We start from the raw sequence: 16,071 nt of genomic DNA, 5'->3' as shown, positions 1-16,071 counted from the left end.
TTTGAACTTGGTTTGATTCCTGAAACGAGGATTTTGTGGATGTTTGGCATGTAGGAGTTGAAAATCAATTTACATGAACCACTCTTACCTGATTGAATCGTGTTTCCCTAGCGTATCAATGCATAAAATCATCATTTTTCCTTATATGTTCCTTAATGTCCATTTTCACTCCCAAGTTCACGATCATGCCGTCCTCAGAAACCAACCAAAGTTGCTAAAACTTTTCTAAGTCCGAATCGTAAACAACAAGACCACGAAACGTCAAAGACTTAGAAAAATTTTCCGTAGCAACCGCAGTATGCATTGCCCTATAGGGCACTGCATGAAAATCTCTCCTTCTCTTTCACTCTTACAGAAATTTTGTAAACAACAAGGCCACGAAACGTCAAAGTCCCATACAAAATCAAAACAGTGCAGTGCCCTATATGCAATACAGTAAGGACCCGATTTTGTCAGCCCCATTTTGCGACAAACTTTTGGCTCTCGTTATCCTACGGTCAAACTTTAATCAATTCATTAATGTTTACCATCAAACTACAGCTAAGGTGCAGAACATACGAGAATAGAAAGTATAAAAAATTGTTTAGGCTTTTGAGGAGAGCAAAAATGTATTCCGAAAAGGGGCTGACAAAATCGGGTCACTTATGTACTTGATCGTTTGATCGCAGGGATTCTTAACAAACCTAAGACAAAAGCTTCTTAGCGAAGAAAAATTGACTTTGGCTGCAGTTGAAGATCATAGCTACTTGGGAGGCCGCCAAGCCGAATGCTTATATGACGGATAAATATGGGGATAATCCAAATATGGTTGCAACTGTTGCAAATCAACCCGGAAAGCTATGAAGAAACTGCCAGGTATGTTTAAGGTGGCCAGTAAGTACCAAGCAAATGATTTTAATGTGGGGGACTGGAAGCAACAGAGGTCCTGTGAAGAGCAGATTAGGTTTCAGACCTTACAAAAGCGGTAACATCATCAAGTAAATAGAGGAGATCGTCAGCGATGGGGACCGCGTAGAAACAACTATGGCGGAGAACGTGATGAAACTCATGGGCAGAGTCATCGTCCGGACTACTCGCAGGTGGTTCGCAATTATTGTGGAATGAAATATTTAAGCTAAAAAATCTCCAGCGTGACACGATAAACTTGGTGGATTCGGGGCTACTCAGTAAAATGAAGACAGTGAATTCGGATGATAGCGACTCAGATACATATTGGAAACGTGGTAGCAATGGCTTATTGTAATCAGATAAAGATGTGTAAAAAGAAATTGGTCCGGAATGCACCGAATATTGTGGTAAGAGTACGAAATGGAACAAGCTATATAAAGTGATGAGAGAGCAAGTGACCGAATACAGGTTCAACACTAAAAATACAAACACATGATCCGTTGAAAGTCCACGTGTCGTCAGGGTGACATACATGCAAAGGCGGTTCTCTGTTAGTGTTTGGGCTGGTATTGTAGTTTGTCAACTACGACTAGAAGTCCGTGTTTTACCCCACTTGATTATCATTTGTGGAGTTGGAAGATATGGTACATACCACCAGGGTACGAGGCCGCCATTTTTTAGAATCCAACATCTTGTATGTAAACATTTGTGTATCCACAAAGCATTCCATTGTGGATACACGATAGATGTTGGCTCCTGTCAGATGCATTAGGTCGGATTAGGGTTGCCACATACGTGCACATTAGTGTGGGACAAATCTCAAAACCTATATGAACTGTACAAAATTTCAGCGCAATCGGTGAAACTATAATTTAGCGCAAGCGGTTCAAAGTTTGCATAGGATTTACTATGGGAAAACTTACACTTTCAAAAAAAAATCCCAGAAGTCTCCCCTTGTGTACTTAATTCAAATCAATCAACGTTTCTTGTAGGGAAATCATTTAAGAAACTTTCCTTCGAAGACCGCAAAACAATCGGATGCTTGTGGAAAAAGTTATTGATTTATTACCGATTAGTGATCCAACGCACGGCTTTTTGTTTTGTTTTATTAGCAGCACTGTAGCTGCTGCCTTGGCTGCTGCTGTTTCTGGGGGTGGTTATGCCTCCCGCCACCCCATGCAACAACGGCAGCAGCAGTGCTGCTGATAAGACAAAACAAAAAGCCGTTCGTTGGATCACTAATCGGTAATAAATCAATAACTTTTTCCACAAGTATCCAATCGTTTTGCGGTCTTCGAAGGAAAGTTTCATAAATGTTTTTTCTACAAGAAACATTGATCGATTTGAATTAAGGAGATAAAGGGCGACCTCTGGGATTTTTTGTTTGAAAGCGTAACTTCCCAAAAAAAATGACCACGTGGTTTATGGACAGCCCCCTATGTGGGGCACGAAGCGAAAAAAAAATAAAAAATGTATTTTTGTTACGTTGGCGCCCAACGTGAGGTCTAGTGCATTTGAAAGGTTCCATTTTACATTTGTTGCCACATTGTGAACCATAATGCAGCTGATCAAAATATTGAAGAAGAGGCCGCTGTGATACTAAAACGGAAAGTAGGGTATGAATAGCATTTTATAACATTTTTTTTTTCATGGGCACATTCCTCGCGTTAAAAAAAAGTGAACCGTGCCATGTCCTAAGGGTTCATTCAAATATTACGTAACGCAAAATTAGGCAATTTAAGACCCCCTCCCTCCCCCACGTAACAAATTTTGTATGAGTGATTTCGAAATTTTGTATGAAGCGTAACACAGCGCTAGACCCCCTCCCTCCCCCCTTAGCGTTACGTAATATTTGAATGATCCCTAATACCGAGTGCCTCCTAATACCGTGTATTGGACAAAAAAAACTCAAATATTTTACTTAGTGTATTATTTTGTTAACTGAGTAACTAATTCAATCACTAAGCATATTAAACCTTCTCAAGTTAGGCGTGATAAACTTGGCACATATTTACAAAAAACAAGCAATCAAAAATATTTACAGAATGTGAGTGCAAAGTACCAATACACGGTATTAGGGCATGATTCCTTTTGTGTTCAAAATACCGTGTTTCGGCTAAAACTTGCAAAATGAAAATATTACAGTTGACTCTCTACATCTCGATATTGAAGGGACCATCGAAATAGGGAGAGATCGAATTTAACCTTCCGTCAATCGCGCGGTTAGTCACCCCCGTCAGCACCGCGTTGATGCTGAGTACAAAAAGCGAGATTTTTTCAGCGTATTGTACAAAATACAACAGCGCGATCGCTCGAAGGTTAAGAACCAATTTGCATTGCACACTAGATTGAAAAATCGTCTGTAACTAGGAAAAACCGTCAACAAACAGATGACACTCGCTTTCCCAGAGTGTTTTGCACCTAAGAAACGAGATATAGCAACCTGTAAAAACGGGCACATCGACATATGGAGAGAAAATCTAGAACATAAACGAACGAGATCGCATCGAGATAGAGAGATATCGAGATAAGGAGATATCGAGTAGAAAGGTAAAATGTATACAGATTGAACGGACCGAACAAACCATCGAGATAGGGAGAGATATCGAGATGTAGAACATCGACATGTGGAGAGTCGACTGTATTGATACTTTTTACTTTATGAATCAATTGCACAAACCTCTAGGGAACGTTTGACGTACAGGTTCTTTTAAGTATGAACTTAGTATGATTGATATAGTGATGAGTCAAAGGACCACCAATGTATGCGGGTCACATACACGGTATTAGGAACAATTCTATGTTTTAAAATTTTGATTTTAACAATGGATTAAACATTTGGAATTCCATTAAACATATTTATTATGCATAATACACGCATTAAGCAATAATATATCGTTTGAAAATTCAAGAAACATGGATTATTGATTTTCACAGGGCTCTTTGGAGTGAAGAGCATCCTTAAGGTCACGGTATTAGGGCATGGCACGGTATTTAGCATCCAAAATGCATTTCTTCCAGGCGATTGGGCATCATGATTATCTCAGTTTAAATAGTTTTCGTTGAGGTTTTTGTTGCGTTGCGTTGCGTTGCGTGGTAACGGAGTAATTCGTAGATTGCATACTGAAAGCTGTCATGTTAAAACTTTAATACTCCTATTCTAATTACTTATGGAATGCTATTCAGGAAGGAACAGCTATCCAACCAGAAGTTGAAGTAAAAAAGACATGAGAACTTCCATTGCCGGCCACGACCATCTTCTCCGTTACGAGGATAGGAAAGGATGTGATGATATGACACCTACTCAGTGAATCAAAATTCAACCATCGCGCAACAATAACGACAATGTCGCAACCTGTATTTGTTGCGACAAAACAACCCATGCGACATAAGTTTGTCCCAACTTGAAAATAATGGGATTAACATCGTACACCACGAGTTTAGAGATTTTTAAGCCTTGCATTGCGATTTTCGAACGGTAACTTCGAGTCGGTAAACACTGCTACTCTGGTGAAGCTCTATCATCAAACAGTTTCGACTTTGGGTTAGCAATAATTGATTATTCACGAGTTGAAAAGTACGCAACAAATTCAGCTTCCGTTTTGTCTGCAACAAAAAATTTCGAGATCATGTCATTATCTGTCTCCAGTAGGGATAAAGACTAATCACAGACAAACAGACGTTACACTTGCAAAGTTTCCATCGATCACGCTTTTAACGATCATTTTAAATTTTCATAGTTGTGGCTTTCACAATTAGAGGCGCACGCATCGTTTTTCTATGTGTTTGACGTTTCACACTAGCGCCTTCTGTTGACGATATTACACAACACAGTGATTCACGCAACTTTTCCACCAGGTGATGGTAGTGTGAAGTGAACGATGGATTTCCATGAAAATCGTTCAAGGTGTTACGTCTGTTTGTCTGTGGACTAATCGTCGCACCTTCTTTGTTGCTTGTTTTGTGCCTCTTTTGTCTGACAATTCTCTTCACTGCACCTACTTTACAAGAGGTCAGCGACTCACCGACACTCCCATAGGTGTCAAGGAGTTGGATATTTGGAATGGGGTGATTTGGGAATCACTATAAGCGAGTGATGCGACCAGATTCAGATTGTGTAAGTGTATTTGAGTAATTCATGTAGATGTGTTGGAGTTAAAGTGTTTTAGTGAAACGTTGGGAGTGACATAGCTAAGAAATTTTGTCACTCCATGGGCCTTTTGGATTCCGGGATGGGCCACAGGCATTTACACTGTGTCCTGGCTAACAAGCCTAGGCTTAAGCGCCATTGCTCGCTCTCTGAAACGATAAGAAACACGTTATGTGGATGGGAAGGGATAGTAGGAAAGGGATAACTATTTATCGAGATGCCAGCGACTCACCGACGCCCTCGAAAATAGAAAGGAAATAGGATTTTGGTACAGGAATGGTCAGGAATTCAGTATGATAATGGCGAATGTTCAATAAATATGGAATCAAAACAGATATGTGGTACATTTGGAAATATTCTAGGATATTAAAACTTTCATTTACTTTAATTAACCTGAAAAGAAAAATTATTCAAGTATGAGCAAAATGGGTAGATCTCACCAAATTAAAACATTTAGAAATCATAGAAATCAGAAGAACTTCTGATAGCTTTAATCAAATCCTTTAAATCGGCGTCGAGATCGGCGTGCTTTTGCTTCTCAGCTGATAACCGGTCTTCGAGAGCTGAAACTCGACTATTTGGTTCATCAAATAATCTTGCTAGCACATTTCACTTTCCGCATAGTTACGCAGAAGCACATTATAAAAAATCTTGAACGCATGGCGTTTTGGGCCCTCAAGTACTGGGTACTGTTCCTGATCGTAAATTTTCACGGTTACCACACGTTTACGGAGGTTTATTTTCATGTTCACTTCACTATAAATGCTTTGAAAATTCAGCTTCTACACTACACCAGAAGGAATGAAAATCATCGGTCGAATTGAAATTTCGTAAACACGAGAAAAACCGCGACCGAAAATTTTGAACGTCACTCCGCGCGCACAGCTTGCTGCGATCTCAGTTTTCGTTAACGTTGAACAATTCGTCATTGAAATCATAATAGAAATACACTAGAACTCCAATGGCGCTGTAGTCTCTTTTCTCATTTAATTATTTGAATAACGTTAATTGCAATAATTTACTATGTTTTAGTGGCCATCTTGTAGATAACCTTTTGTTTTGGTAAACAAATTTAACTTGACACTTCTAGTACCACTGCTGACGCTGTAAGGCCGTGGCAAACTAGATGTTAGTCACACGAACAGCCGCGACATTGGACTTCTGTGGCTAGTTATTCTACTGAAATCATCGTCATCATCAAATATTTGAAAGCAGTTTTTTCGTTGAAAACAAAAATCTTAGCTATGAAAATATATTCACTGTACTCCACATGAGGAATAGAATGCAGTGAATATATTTTCATGGTCGATGTTTTGATTTGCAGCGAGAAAACTGCTTTTTATTTTCCGAAAAATTATGACGGATGCTTGAGCCTTAAGATTTTTGTTACCAGAAACTCAATGTACAGTCATATTAAAAGCGTTTAAGTGACTTTAGGGAGCATCTACGTACGTCACGCTTAAACTGGGAATTTTCGACCCCCTCCTCTCTCCTCCTTACGGATTTTACCTATACTTAATACCTTGCTTGTCACACTTTCACAAACCCCCCTCCCCCCTAGGACCATGATGAACTTAATGGGTGGCCCCTTATAACATAACCGAATAGTTGAAGCAAAGCGACATTTTGCTGGTGTTTTGCTCAGCCTGCCAAAAATATTTTGAATTGACGAAATGCTTTTCCAATCTCGAAGACCACTCACCACAACACTTTCCCATTTATCCACATTCTTTTTTCCGCAGCTCTCGGTAATGGCCGGTGGAATGACCCGAATGTATGGAGCGGCCACCATGGTCGGCAAAGACGAACGAAACGGTCGGGTGAACCCGGCCCTGGAAGCGGATGACGATCTGCCAGTGGTGGAAGCGAAACGCCAAATAGAGCAACAACAGCAACAGCAGTACGGTGGTGGAGCAACCGGTGGTGGCGGGGGTGTATTTTTGAGCGACGGTAGTGTGGTTCCCGGAGCTCAGGCACACACGGCATTTTGAAACCGGATGCAGCAGTAAGGAACTGCTCTCACGTTACATAGAAAGGGGTTGGGGTTGGGATGGGGTAAGGTTTGCACACAGATGGGATGCTCCCATACATCAATTATTAGCAGCAAAAGGAACAGATGTTCTCCGGGTTTTTAGGTTTTGCTAGCGTTATTAAAACTAATGGTTCAAAAAGAAAATATGCGATGAAAGATACGTTTTGGAGGGTGAAAATTGAATTTAAATTCATTATGTTAACGAATTAGTTTCAGTCTAACTGGAACTATTGTTTATTGGTTTATTTCGTAATCAGAGATGACAATTTTCTCTTCATGAAGTAACTCGCGAGTATAAACCAGTCAGTATTCGCACCCACTTGAGTTGTGAGCCTGAAAAACATAAAGAACGAGAATAAAAACAAAAACACTCACGGGTTTTTGTTCGGGAACGACTAGTGAGAGTGCATTTTAAAGTGGTTTTGATATCAAATCAGTGAGCGTGTACGCGGCTGGCTTCAAAAGATGTTTTATCTGGATTGTAGTAAGTCATAAACATTTTTTGTAAGGAAGTTCAAACACCTTCAAATCTGCTTTGCAGCATAGTTTTCATTTTAGGAGAAAAAATCACAGTTTTTAACTATGATGATTTTTAAACTTGAAAAGCATCTTCTTTCGTATATTTTCTCTCAGAACCATTGTGTATTACACAATTACGGGTCATTCACTATTATGGGCCAATTTCATTTGAATAGTACATAAATAGCTAACAGAATGGCCAATAATTGTGACAGAGTAACTCAGCATTGTGCGGTGAATGTGACTGTGGAACTGGTTTCCACTGGGCCAACCCGAGCACTAGATTTTGGGTTCCACGTGAGTTACATTTTGCATATACATACATAGATGAAAAAGGGGTGCACAGGAAAACCCGCAGCTAACCTACAGCAAACGATACATATCAAACAGTATGACTAGTGTTTTAAGTGTTTAGTTTCCTGGGACTAACGCAATCGATACATATCAAACTAGGGCTTAATGAAAACCAAAAAAAAAGAAAAATTATAGGCAAGTGGCAAATATTCCTAGGCCACATTGTGTAATCATACAAGGAAACAACATACGTGACGTGAATCCGAGTGGTATATTTCAAAACAGTTTAATTTTTGCGATGAAGATCAGAACAAAGAAAACGCAGCAATTTTAGTAGCCAATAAGATGCTTATCTACTTGTTTTGTATATGTTCGTTACTATTTTATATTGTTTACAAGGGTATGAAATGATTAGGTGAAAAGTGAGATTAGGGAAGCTATTAAATATAGTTTATGTTGTCAGAAATGTATTCATAATTGTACTCAAACAGCAGGAACCATGGAACCAATTGTACAAATCTTTGTTGTTTAGTGAGATGATCAAAAGTATTATCGTTTATCCACCACAAACTCTGTCAAATAGTGTAAAAGTTTCCCTCGAATGCTGTACAAGATAAAGAGAGCCATTCTAACTTTCATGTTACTGTTTTGTAAAAGTTTATTTGCATGTTCTTCTCCAAAAAAAAAGTTTTAAAGACACGAAGCTATGTCAAGAAGGGAATGTTTTTGTTGAGATAAAATGCTAACAACAAGTAAAAATAACTCAAAATATCAGACAATGGTGCTAGAGAAAAAAAAAACAGTTATAACCCGGTTGTTGCGTCTGAAGAAATAGGCAATCGTATAAGTACGAAGTCAAATAAAGTGATTGAAGAACTAAGTTTTGATTAAAGATATAAATTGGGCAATTAATTTTATTTACAATGTACATCAATTCTCTTAAATCAGTTATTGGATTGTACTGCTTTGAAAAAGGATAACAACAAAAATGAATAGAACTGATTAATAAAATAAAAGCTATAATAGAAACTGCACTACACAGTTTACTGTAGAGTAATCAAACTAAACTGTACTTGACCGTAGGTGTTATATTTAAAAAGAATACCAACCAATACTGAACATAAGTTGAAGTAACGAAACAGGCATTTGAAATTCTCATACATATCAATAGACATAATCCAGAACATGCGATGGTGATTCAAGCCCCCAAATACATATCAAAAGGTGTCCTTCCAAATTGAAAAGGAATGTGAAGAAGAAAAAAACGATGAGTGTGAAATTAGTTTATTGTACCTAATAATTTTAGAAATGAATGTGATTTCGAGTAAGTTACGGCAATGTGTCTCAGTCTCAAATGCCTTCGATTGCTACTTCGCACTGAAACGGGGAAGATCGTTTGGTTTGTTGTTCTTTTCATTTAAATGTATTCTTTCAAGAATTTGTTTTGTTTTTGTTTTTAGAGATACCTAAGTAACACATCATGTTTAAAGGCAAATGCTCTTGATTTGTGTCTCTTCATTTCTATTAAATAATATTTTTGAAGACCTACAGGGGATAGACAAAATGATCGGGACAGGCAAAATTTTCACTTTCCAAAAAATGTTCAACTAGCTGTTACTTTTCGAAAGGTGCATCAAATATTCTTAAATTTTCACTGTAAGTTCTTCAACTAGTTGTGTATCAGTGGACACAATTTGGAAAAGATCGGACAATTCTCCACGAAGTTATAAAGATTTTTGAAAAAGATAAAATTATCCGATAGCCAACTTTGAGCTGTTATATCTCCGGATTCAATGAACCGATTGCAATAAAATTTTGACCATTTATGACTTATATAATGAACTCTGGAAAACATTTGACTTAACTTAAAATTTTTAACAAGCAAAAAAGTTATAGCGATTTTATTTTTTTCACGATTTTTTAGTAAATTGGTCTATTTTTGATATGCATCCCATTACTTTTTCAATTTATTGGCGGTTATTTTGTTACTTTCCTTCAAAACGCATTTATATATAAGTCAATTAGAGGGAAACTAAATGAACTATACATTGCATCTTGAATTTTGAAACGATGTTGATGTTTTGGATAATTTGGTGTTTTATTAGAAAAATAATCTAATCGTTATAATTTTATGCCGTGTTAATAATATTAAGTTAAGTCAATGGTGTTTCATAGCTCATTATATAAGTCATAAATGGTCAAAATTTCATTGCATTCGGTTCATTGAATCCGGAGATATAACAGCTCAAAGTTGGCTATCGAATAATTTTACCTTTTCCAAAAGTCTTCATAACTTCGTAAAGAATTATCCGATCTTTTCCAAATTTTGTCCACTGATACACAACTAGTTAAGGAACTTACAGTAAAATTTTGAGAATATTTGATGCACCTTTCGAAAAGTTACAGCTAATTGAACATTTTTTGAAAAGTGAAAATTTTGCCTGTCCCGATCATTTTGTCTATCCCCTGTACGTTTTTCTGTCGTTTGCTTTCAAATCAATATAATTCTAACATTTTAAAACCTACATAAAATATGTATAGTTTTGTAGGGTGGTCTACAATTTTGGGTAGGTGTGTCCTATTTTTGGCACTTTCCTCTTCTGACTCAGTCAACTGGCATAAAATTGACCAAGTAATAAACGGAAAGTGCCCGAAAAAAAGGATCCCCTGAGCAAATGTTCCCACAATCTTTAAAAATATAGTTCAAAATGATCGACTTCAACATGCTCTAATCTTGTTTCCCCATAAAAAGATGAGTAAAACCAAAACAACAGGAGGTTCAAAATATGCTGTATGTTCGTACTGTGCAGGAATTGCGCAGTTTAATTTGACATACAAAACTCCCACGACTTTCAAAAAGTCGGCTTTATTAGTTAATTTATAGCCAACAATCCCAAACGATCCTAGCCGGAAATCTCATCTATGTGAGGCGTTCCTCGAACACTTTCCATCTATTGTCATATACACGAATCTTTTCACCAGTAAACAAACGCAGTTCGACTGCGAAAATCAACGTTCATTACTGTTTCATCCTGTTGTTATTCTAGTGTTACTAATATACTACCACACATACATTACATCAAAGAAAAGAGAAGAGAGTATAAACTACTATTGCATATATATACAACCAAGAAAACAAAGCTAAAAACCAAAAATTGATTAGAAATATTAAGAAGCGATGGCGACACAGAAACGACCAGGAAGAAAGTGCAGCATATTGTCATATAGTGTACAGGGCAAACTATGAATGTAGGGAAAGGCGAACTTTTGAGTATGCTGAAAAATAGTGTACTGCTTCTGGGTGGAAAAATGTTGTAATTAATAGATTATATATACACACAAACACCGTTCGAGGGATATTACAATTAAATGGAGATTCTTATGCTGATACTACGGGGATCTGTATTAACGACAAAGTGCTAAAATTGTTGTTGGTCTTATTTGATTTTGACTTTTCTACAAATGATGCCGAAGCTATTATTTTAGATTCACAACGGCTGAAATTAAAGCTAATAATGCTACAATTCGATGAAGTTAGTCAAAACACACAACTCAAAAAATTTCAATAAAAAATGCTGGAATAAACTCGCATTTTCTTTGGACAAATAACAATCAAATGTGAACACACCTTCAGTAGTTTCTGATACATACATATTCCATTTTACTCAAGGTTTCCTTCAGGATACATGTTTTGCCAGGATATGAAAAGTCTTTGTCAAATAATCGCAACAATCAGTTAGAATGCTTGTGTGAGCTGAAGTATAGTATCAATAGCGCATTAGAATTCCCGTTAAAAACCTAGATTTGAAGCGGTGCGATAAGTTTAACGATTGTTATTGATTGAAGAGAGCTAGATCATCTGTTGAACGCTTCCATGCTGGAGTGGTTAAGAGTTTCATAACAGTTATGGGATTGATAGTTGAGATAGAAAAAATAATGGGGGTGGGGGTCCAGATGCTTAGGAAAAAAATCACACCCATACATATCATAGAAGAGGGTTATCAACAAATACCGAGAGAAATAGGTAAACGCGTGTGCAATAAAAAAAAACTAATCTGTATTATGACTAAAGGAAATTATATACATATATGTATGTGTAAACTAAAACATGCAAAAACCCAAAAACACAATGAATGCAAATGGAAAACCAGATACATATCAACTATAATAGGACTTAAAATCTAGACGAAACAATTGTTGTTAAAGTATTTAACGAAACGAAAAAAAAATGAAAATATATGAACACATATCATGGAAGTCATAGTTTGTATTATTTATTCGAAGTCAGTTTATATGCTTTAAACATTTCTCAGAAGTTCATATGCTAGAAAACCCGGTTTCCTTCTCAGTGACTGAGCAGAATCGAACCTATCGTTTGTTCGATGAGTTACACCGGAGAATTCTTTAACTTCTCATTTCAGGAAATCTTCCAGCTAGCAATCCTTTCCGGTAAATCCTGCACCAGCTGCATCCAAGAGTTTGTAGTCAATTTCTACAGCCAACGATTACTTCCGGGGAGTCCTCATGCAATATGTCGAGGAATCTTTCAGCAATTCCTTCTTTTCTCCTGAAAAATATTCCAAGAATTTCTTCTGAGGTAGGTATTTTCAGCTATCCTTACTGGAAAATTCTCTGACAGTTCTTTTCGCTGAATCCTACAGCATTTCTTTTTTTGGTATCTCAACCGAGCATCCGCTAGAAATTTTATCACTCGAGCAGAATCAAGCCAGCTGAATTCCGATGTTGATGGCCATTCCTACTCGATCTTCGATTGATTCCTTCTCATCAAAACCACCCATCAGGCTTTTGGCGAGATTGCCAACAGCAGCCTACCAGCTATCAAATGTGTGCTTCCTATTCCTTTCATTCTCATTTGTTGCTCAACAGTTCACAATGATTCGCCTTACGATGGGTTGTTGAGCTGCCTGGTTGATTCAGATGAAAACATATCGTGCATGCAGTGTGACATTGTAGTACCTTCACCGCATCGGTGCCACTCAACAAACAAATGATAGGACCGATTAACAACACCCAAAGGAAATCCAACTGGAATTCCCCAGAAGGAATTTCTGGTGGAATTCCCGAAGAATTCTCCAGGGAGAATTCACGGCAGAATCCCCAAAATAAATTCCCAGTAGATTCCTAAAAGGGAAGGCAAATTCCAAGAGAATCTACAGAGGAAATCCCCAGGGGAATCTCCAGAGGGAATTGCCGGGCGAGTCTTCACCGAGAAGTCCCGGGGGAATCTCCAGAGGGAGCTTTTAGGGAGAAATCCCTAAGGAGTTTTCTTAGCGATTTATCCAGAAACGGTACCTGGCCAAATCCTCAGAGGGAGTTCCTGGCGGAATCTGCAGAAGGAATTTCCTGGAGATTGAATTACCGGCAGAATCTCCAGACGGAATTTCCAGCGGAATACGCAGCTGTTCAGAACTGGATAAATCGTTACTGAGCCAGGTAATAATATTTAGATGCACCTGCATCTCAGTCTGTTTTGATAATATCCGGGAAAACAGCCATTTTTATGTTATATATTAATATTCCTACTTGTCGGTAAATAAATGGGTATTTTTCATTTTCCGTGCAATTTCCATTCAATCAAGCATGCAACACTTGAATAAATCATGCGCAACTTAGTGCTGACAGCGCAACTAATCAAAAATCGCTCTTTGCTGTTTTCCAACTCAAACAAGGAGGCAGTAAACGACAGTAATGAAAGAAATGGTGGATAGAATCGCAAGGGTGCAACGAGAGAAATTGAATAGAAGATGACGTTAAGGACAGACTTGTTAGAATCCCAAAATGGCCGCCACAATGGCCGACTTTGGCACCTACTCACGATTTCGGGCGCACAAATCTCTTCGTAAACAAAACCAGCACACCTGAGCTTCTTATTTTAAGCTTTTTACAAGTGCGCAAGAACAGAATAATAAAATGCACTGTTGTTTGAAGCTTGATTCTTGAGATTTGTGCGTCTGAAGTTCTGATGCAATGTTGAAGCGGGATTTCAAGACGTTTGTCCTTAACAGAGGGCTATTCTTGAACAACATATATAAGTTCGATTATACCCATTAACCCTAGACAGTAATGATATGAATACGAAATAAGTTATACATACCAAACTGCTGCATTATACTCATTAAATTCTTTGAACTACTGGTCTAGTTTTCGGTACAATACTTATTGCTTAGCTCTAGTAAGATGTTGAGGACAATTTGATCCAGACAGGCACACTGAACGTGCACTACGCCATCGTGGAGCGAAAAACCTAACATCATAGGATAGTTAACGATGAATTTACACATTTTGTATTTTTTATTCCAGCGAGTGACACTTCAGTGGGCTTCATGGCCGTGCGGTTAGCGGCGTCAGTCATTTAGGCGTATTGTGAGAGCCACGGAGTGAGGGTTCGATTCCCGCTCCAGCCGAAGGAAACTTTTCGTCAAACGAAAAATCCTCCACTGGTCCACTGGGTGTTCCGTGTTGTCCGTTGTCTAATATTAGTGAATGTTCAGTCTGTGCAACCTCTGGTTGAAGACGGTGTAGTGTCTTTTTTTTCACAATAGAGCAGTTGTTGCATTCATATGATCAAAAACAAACTGTAGATAGGTATAGTATCTACACGGGTAGATACTATACCTATCTCACCACAATCCAAAAGTTATGTCAATTGATTCAAATTTGACTGAGTTATAGTGGCAAACAGACGAATATAGAAGCCAACGCCCAAGTGGCGCGATTCCCTAATTCACTTCGAGATTTTTTTTCAAAATCGGTAATTATCATCATATCTGCATCGTTCTTTTTCACCACATCACTAACAGCCAGTTGTACAGCGTGAGCTACACATCGAGCTACATTCAGATGAGCAGCAATTACTTGGCTTACGGATTCCAGGAACACGTCATTGTCTCCGGTTTCCGTTACTTCCGAATTAGCTTAGATTTCTTCCATTTTTTGCAGTTGCTTAATAGCATTGCTTTGCACCGTTTTTCGAGGTAGCAGAATAGATCTGAGCAATGTCCACTTCGTAGCCCTGCAGTGTTTCGAGGATTATGTTCTTCCTTGACTTCGGGCACGGCTAAAAGTAGCTAACAGCGAACAACACCGATGTTATTTTCAGTTTGAAGGATTTTTGGAAAGGTGGTAGAAAAAACTACACAGGAAAACAAAGAAGTTCAATTTATTTTTTTGATTATAGGTACCTACCTATTTACCAAGTGTTTTAACCTCCTTTTCTGTACCATGTCGCGGTTATGTTTTGATGTAGAATCAATTATGATTGACGATCAATCATCATCTCATCTTTATTCGCCTCTTTGATTTTGTGTGCTGTACCGAGTTTAAATTTTTCATTTTCAATGAGTGTAATTCAACGTGAATTTTGAAAATTTCTCAATAAAATTCATTTTGGTGAATGAATTTTTTCACCTATTCATTCATTTTTCTGTCACTGACAATTTTCACTGAGAAATAAAACTGGACCGTAACTCCCGATTATACTTCCAATCACCTCAAAACTTGTGTATAGTAGTTAATTAAAATATTAATTATGTTCTCTATTTGTCCATCAAGCCGAATTGTGCGTCTTTTCACAGAAATTTGACATTTTACGACGTACGAAAAAGTATTCGTGACAGAGAATTGAATGAAAAAATAGAGGCTTTCAGCTGACAATTAATGTGGCCAAACACGAATGAAAAAATGAGAATGTCAATCTTCACTTTCAATCTTCGATTTTTTTACTCTCTGGCTGCAGCGCTTAAGTGGTCTTTGATGCTGTGTTGGTTTATTATGAATTTGAGAGCACAACGGACAATACTTCGTTCAATGTGAACCTGTACTCAAGATCCAAACCAGTTTGAAGTATAGATAGCTTATCCATCGAGAAATTCTGAAAATACTGACTCAGAACTTCATCCTTAAAGTGCCTGGAGTCGAACACGACGATGACAGTGGGCGGAATAGACCGATCGGACCGCTTAGACGACTTCTCGGGGATTCTGAAGCAATCAATAACACAAGTTTACAAAATAAAACGAAAGTCGTGAACTTCTGTCAACGACCAACATTTTTGAAGCACAATTTAGTGCTGATTTCGAAACCGACCTTCAAAAAAATTAAAGTAGAACAGTTTTTGAGTGTTACCTCAATATAGAGTTTTGTAACTTTTCAAAATATGTAATTTACT

At 37.8% G+C, this 16,071-nt stretch overlaps 1 protein-coding gene across 1 annotated transcript in view; it reads left to right on the top strand.

The window, feature by feature from the left end:
* The window catches only part of LOC109430734 (high-affinity choline transporter 1), a 93,709-nt gene extending 81,569 nt beyond the window's left edge, over nucleotides 1-12,140 (top strand). The window contains exon 10 of the mRNA XM_019706812.3: nucleotides 6,781-12,140. Within this exon, the coding sequence (XP_019562357.2) occupies nucleotides 6,781-7,029 (249 nt within the window). The 3' untranslated portion in view covers nucleotides 7,030-12,140. The remainder of the gene's footprint in view (nucleotides 1-6,780) is intronic.
* Nucleotides 12,141-16,071: the final 3,931 nt, after the last annotated feature.

The sequence above is a fragment of the Aedes albopictus genome, chromosome 1 (assembly GCF_035046485.1).
Source record: "Aedes albopictus strain Foshan chromosome 1, AalbF5, whole genome shotgun sequence".
Taxonomy (NCBI): Eukaryota; Metazoa; Arthropoda; class Insecta; order Diptera; family Culicidae; genus Aedes; species Aedes albopictus.
Note: the sequence above shows the minus strand (reverse complement) of the source record. Positions and strands in the feature narration are given on the sequence as shown.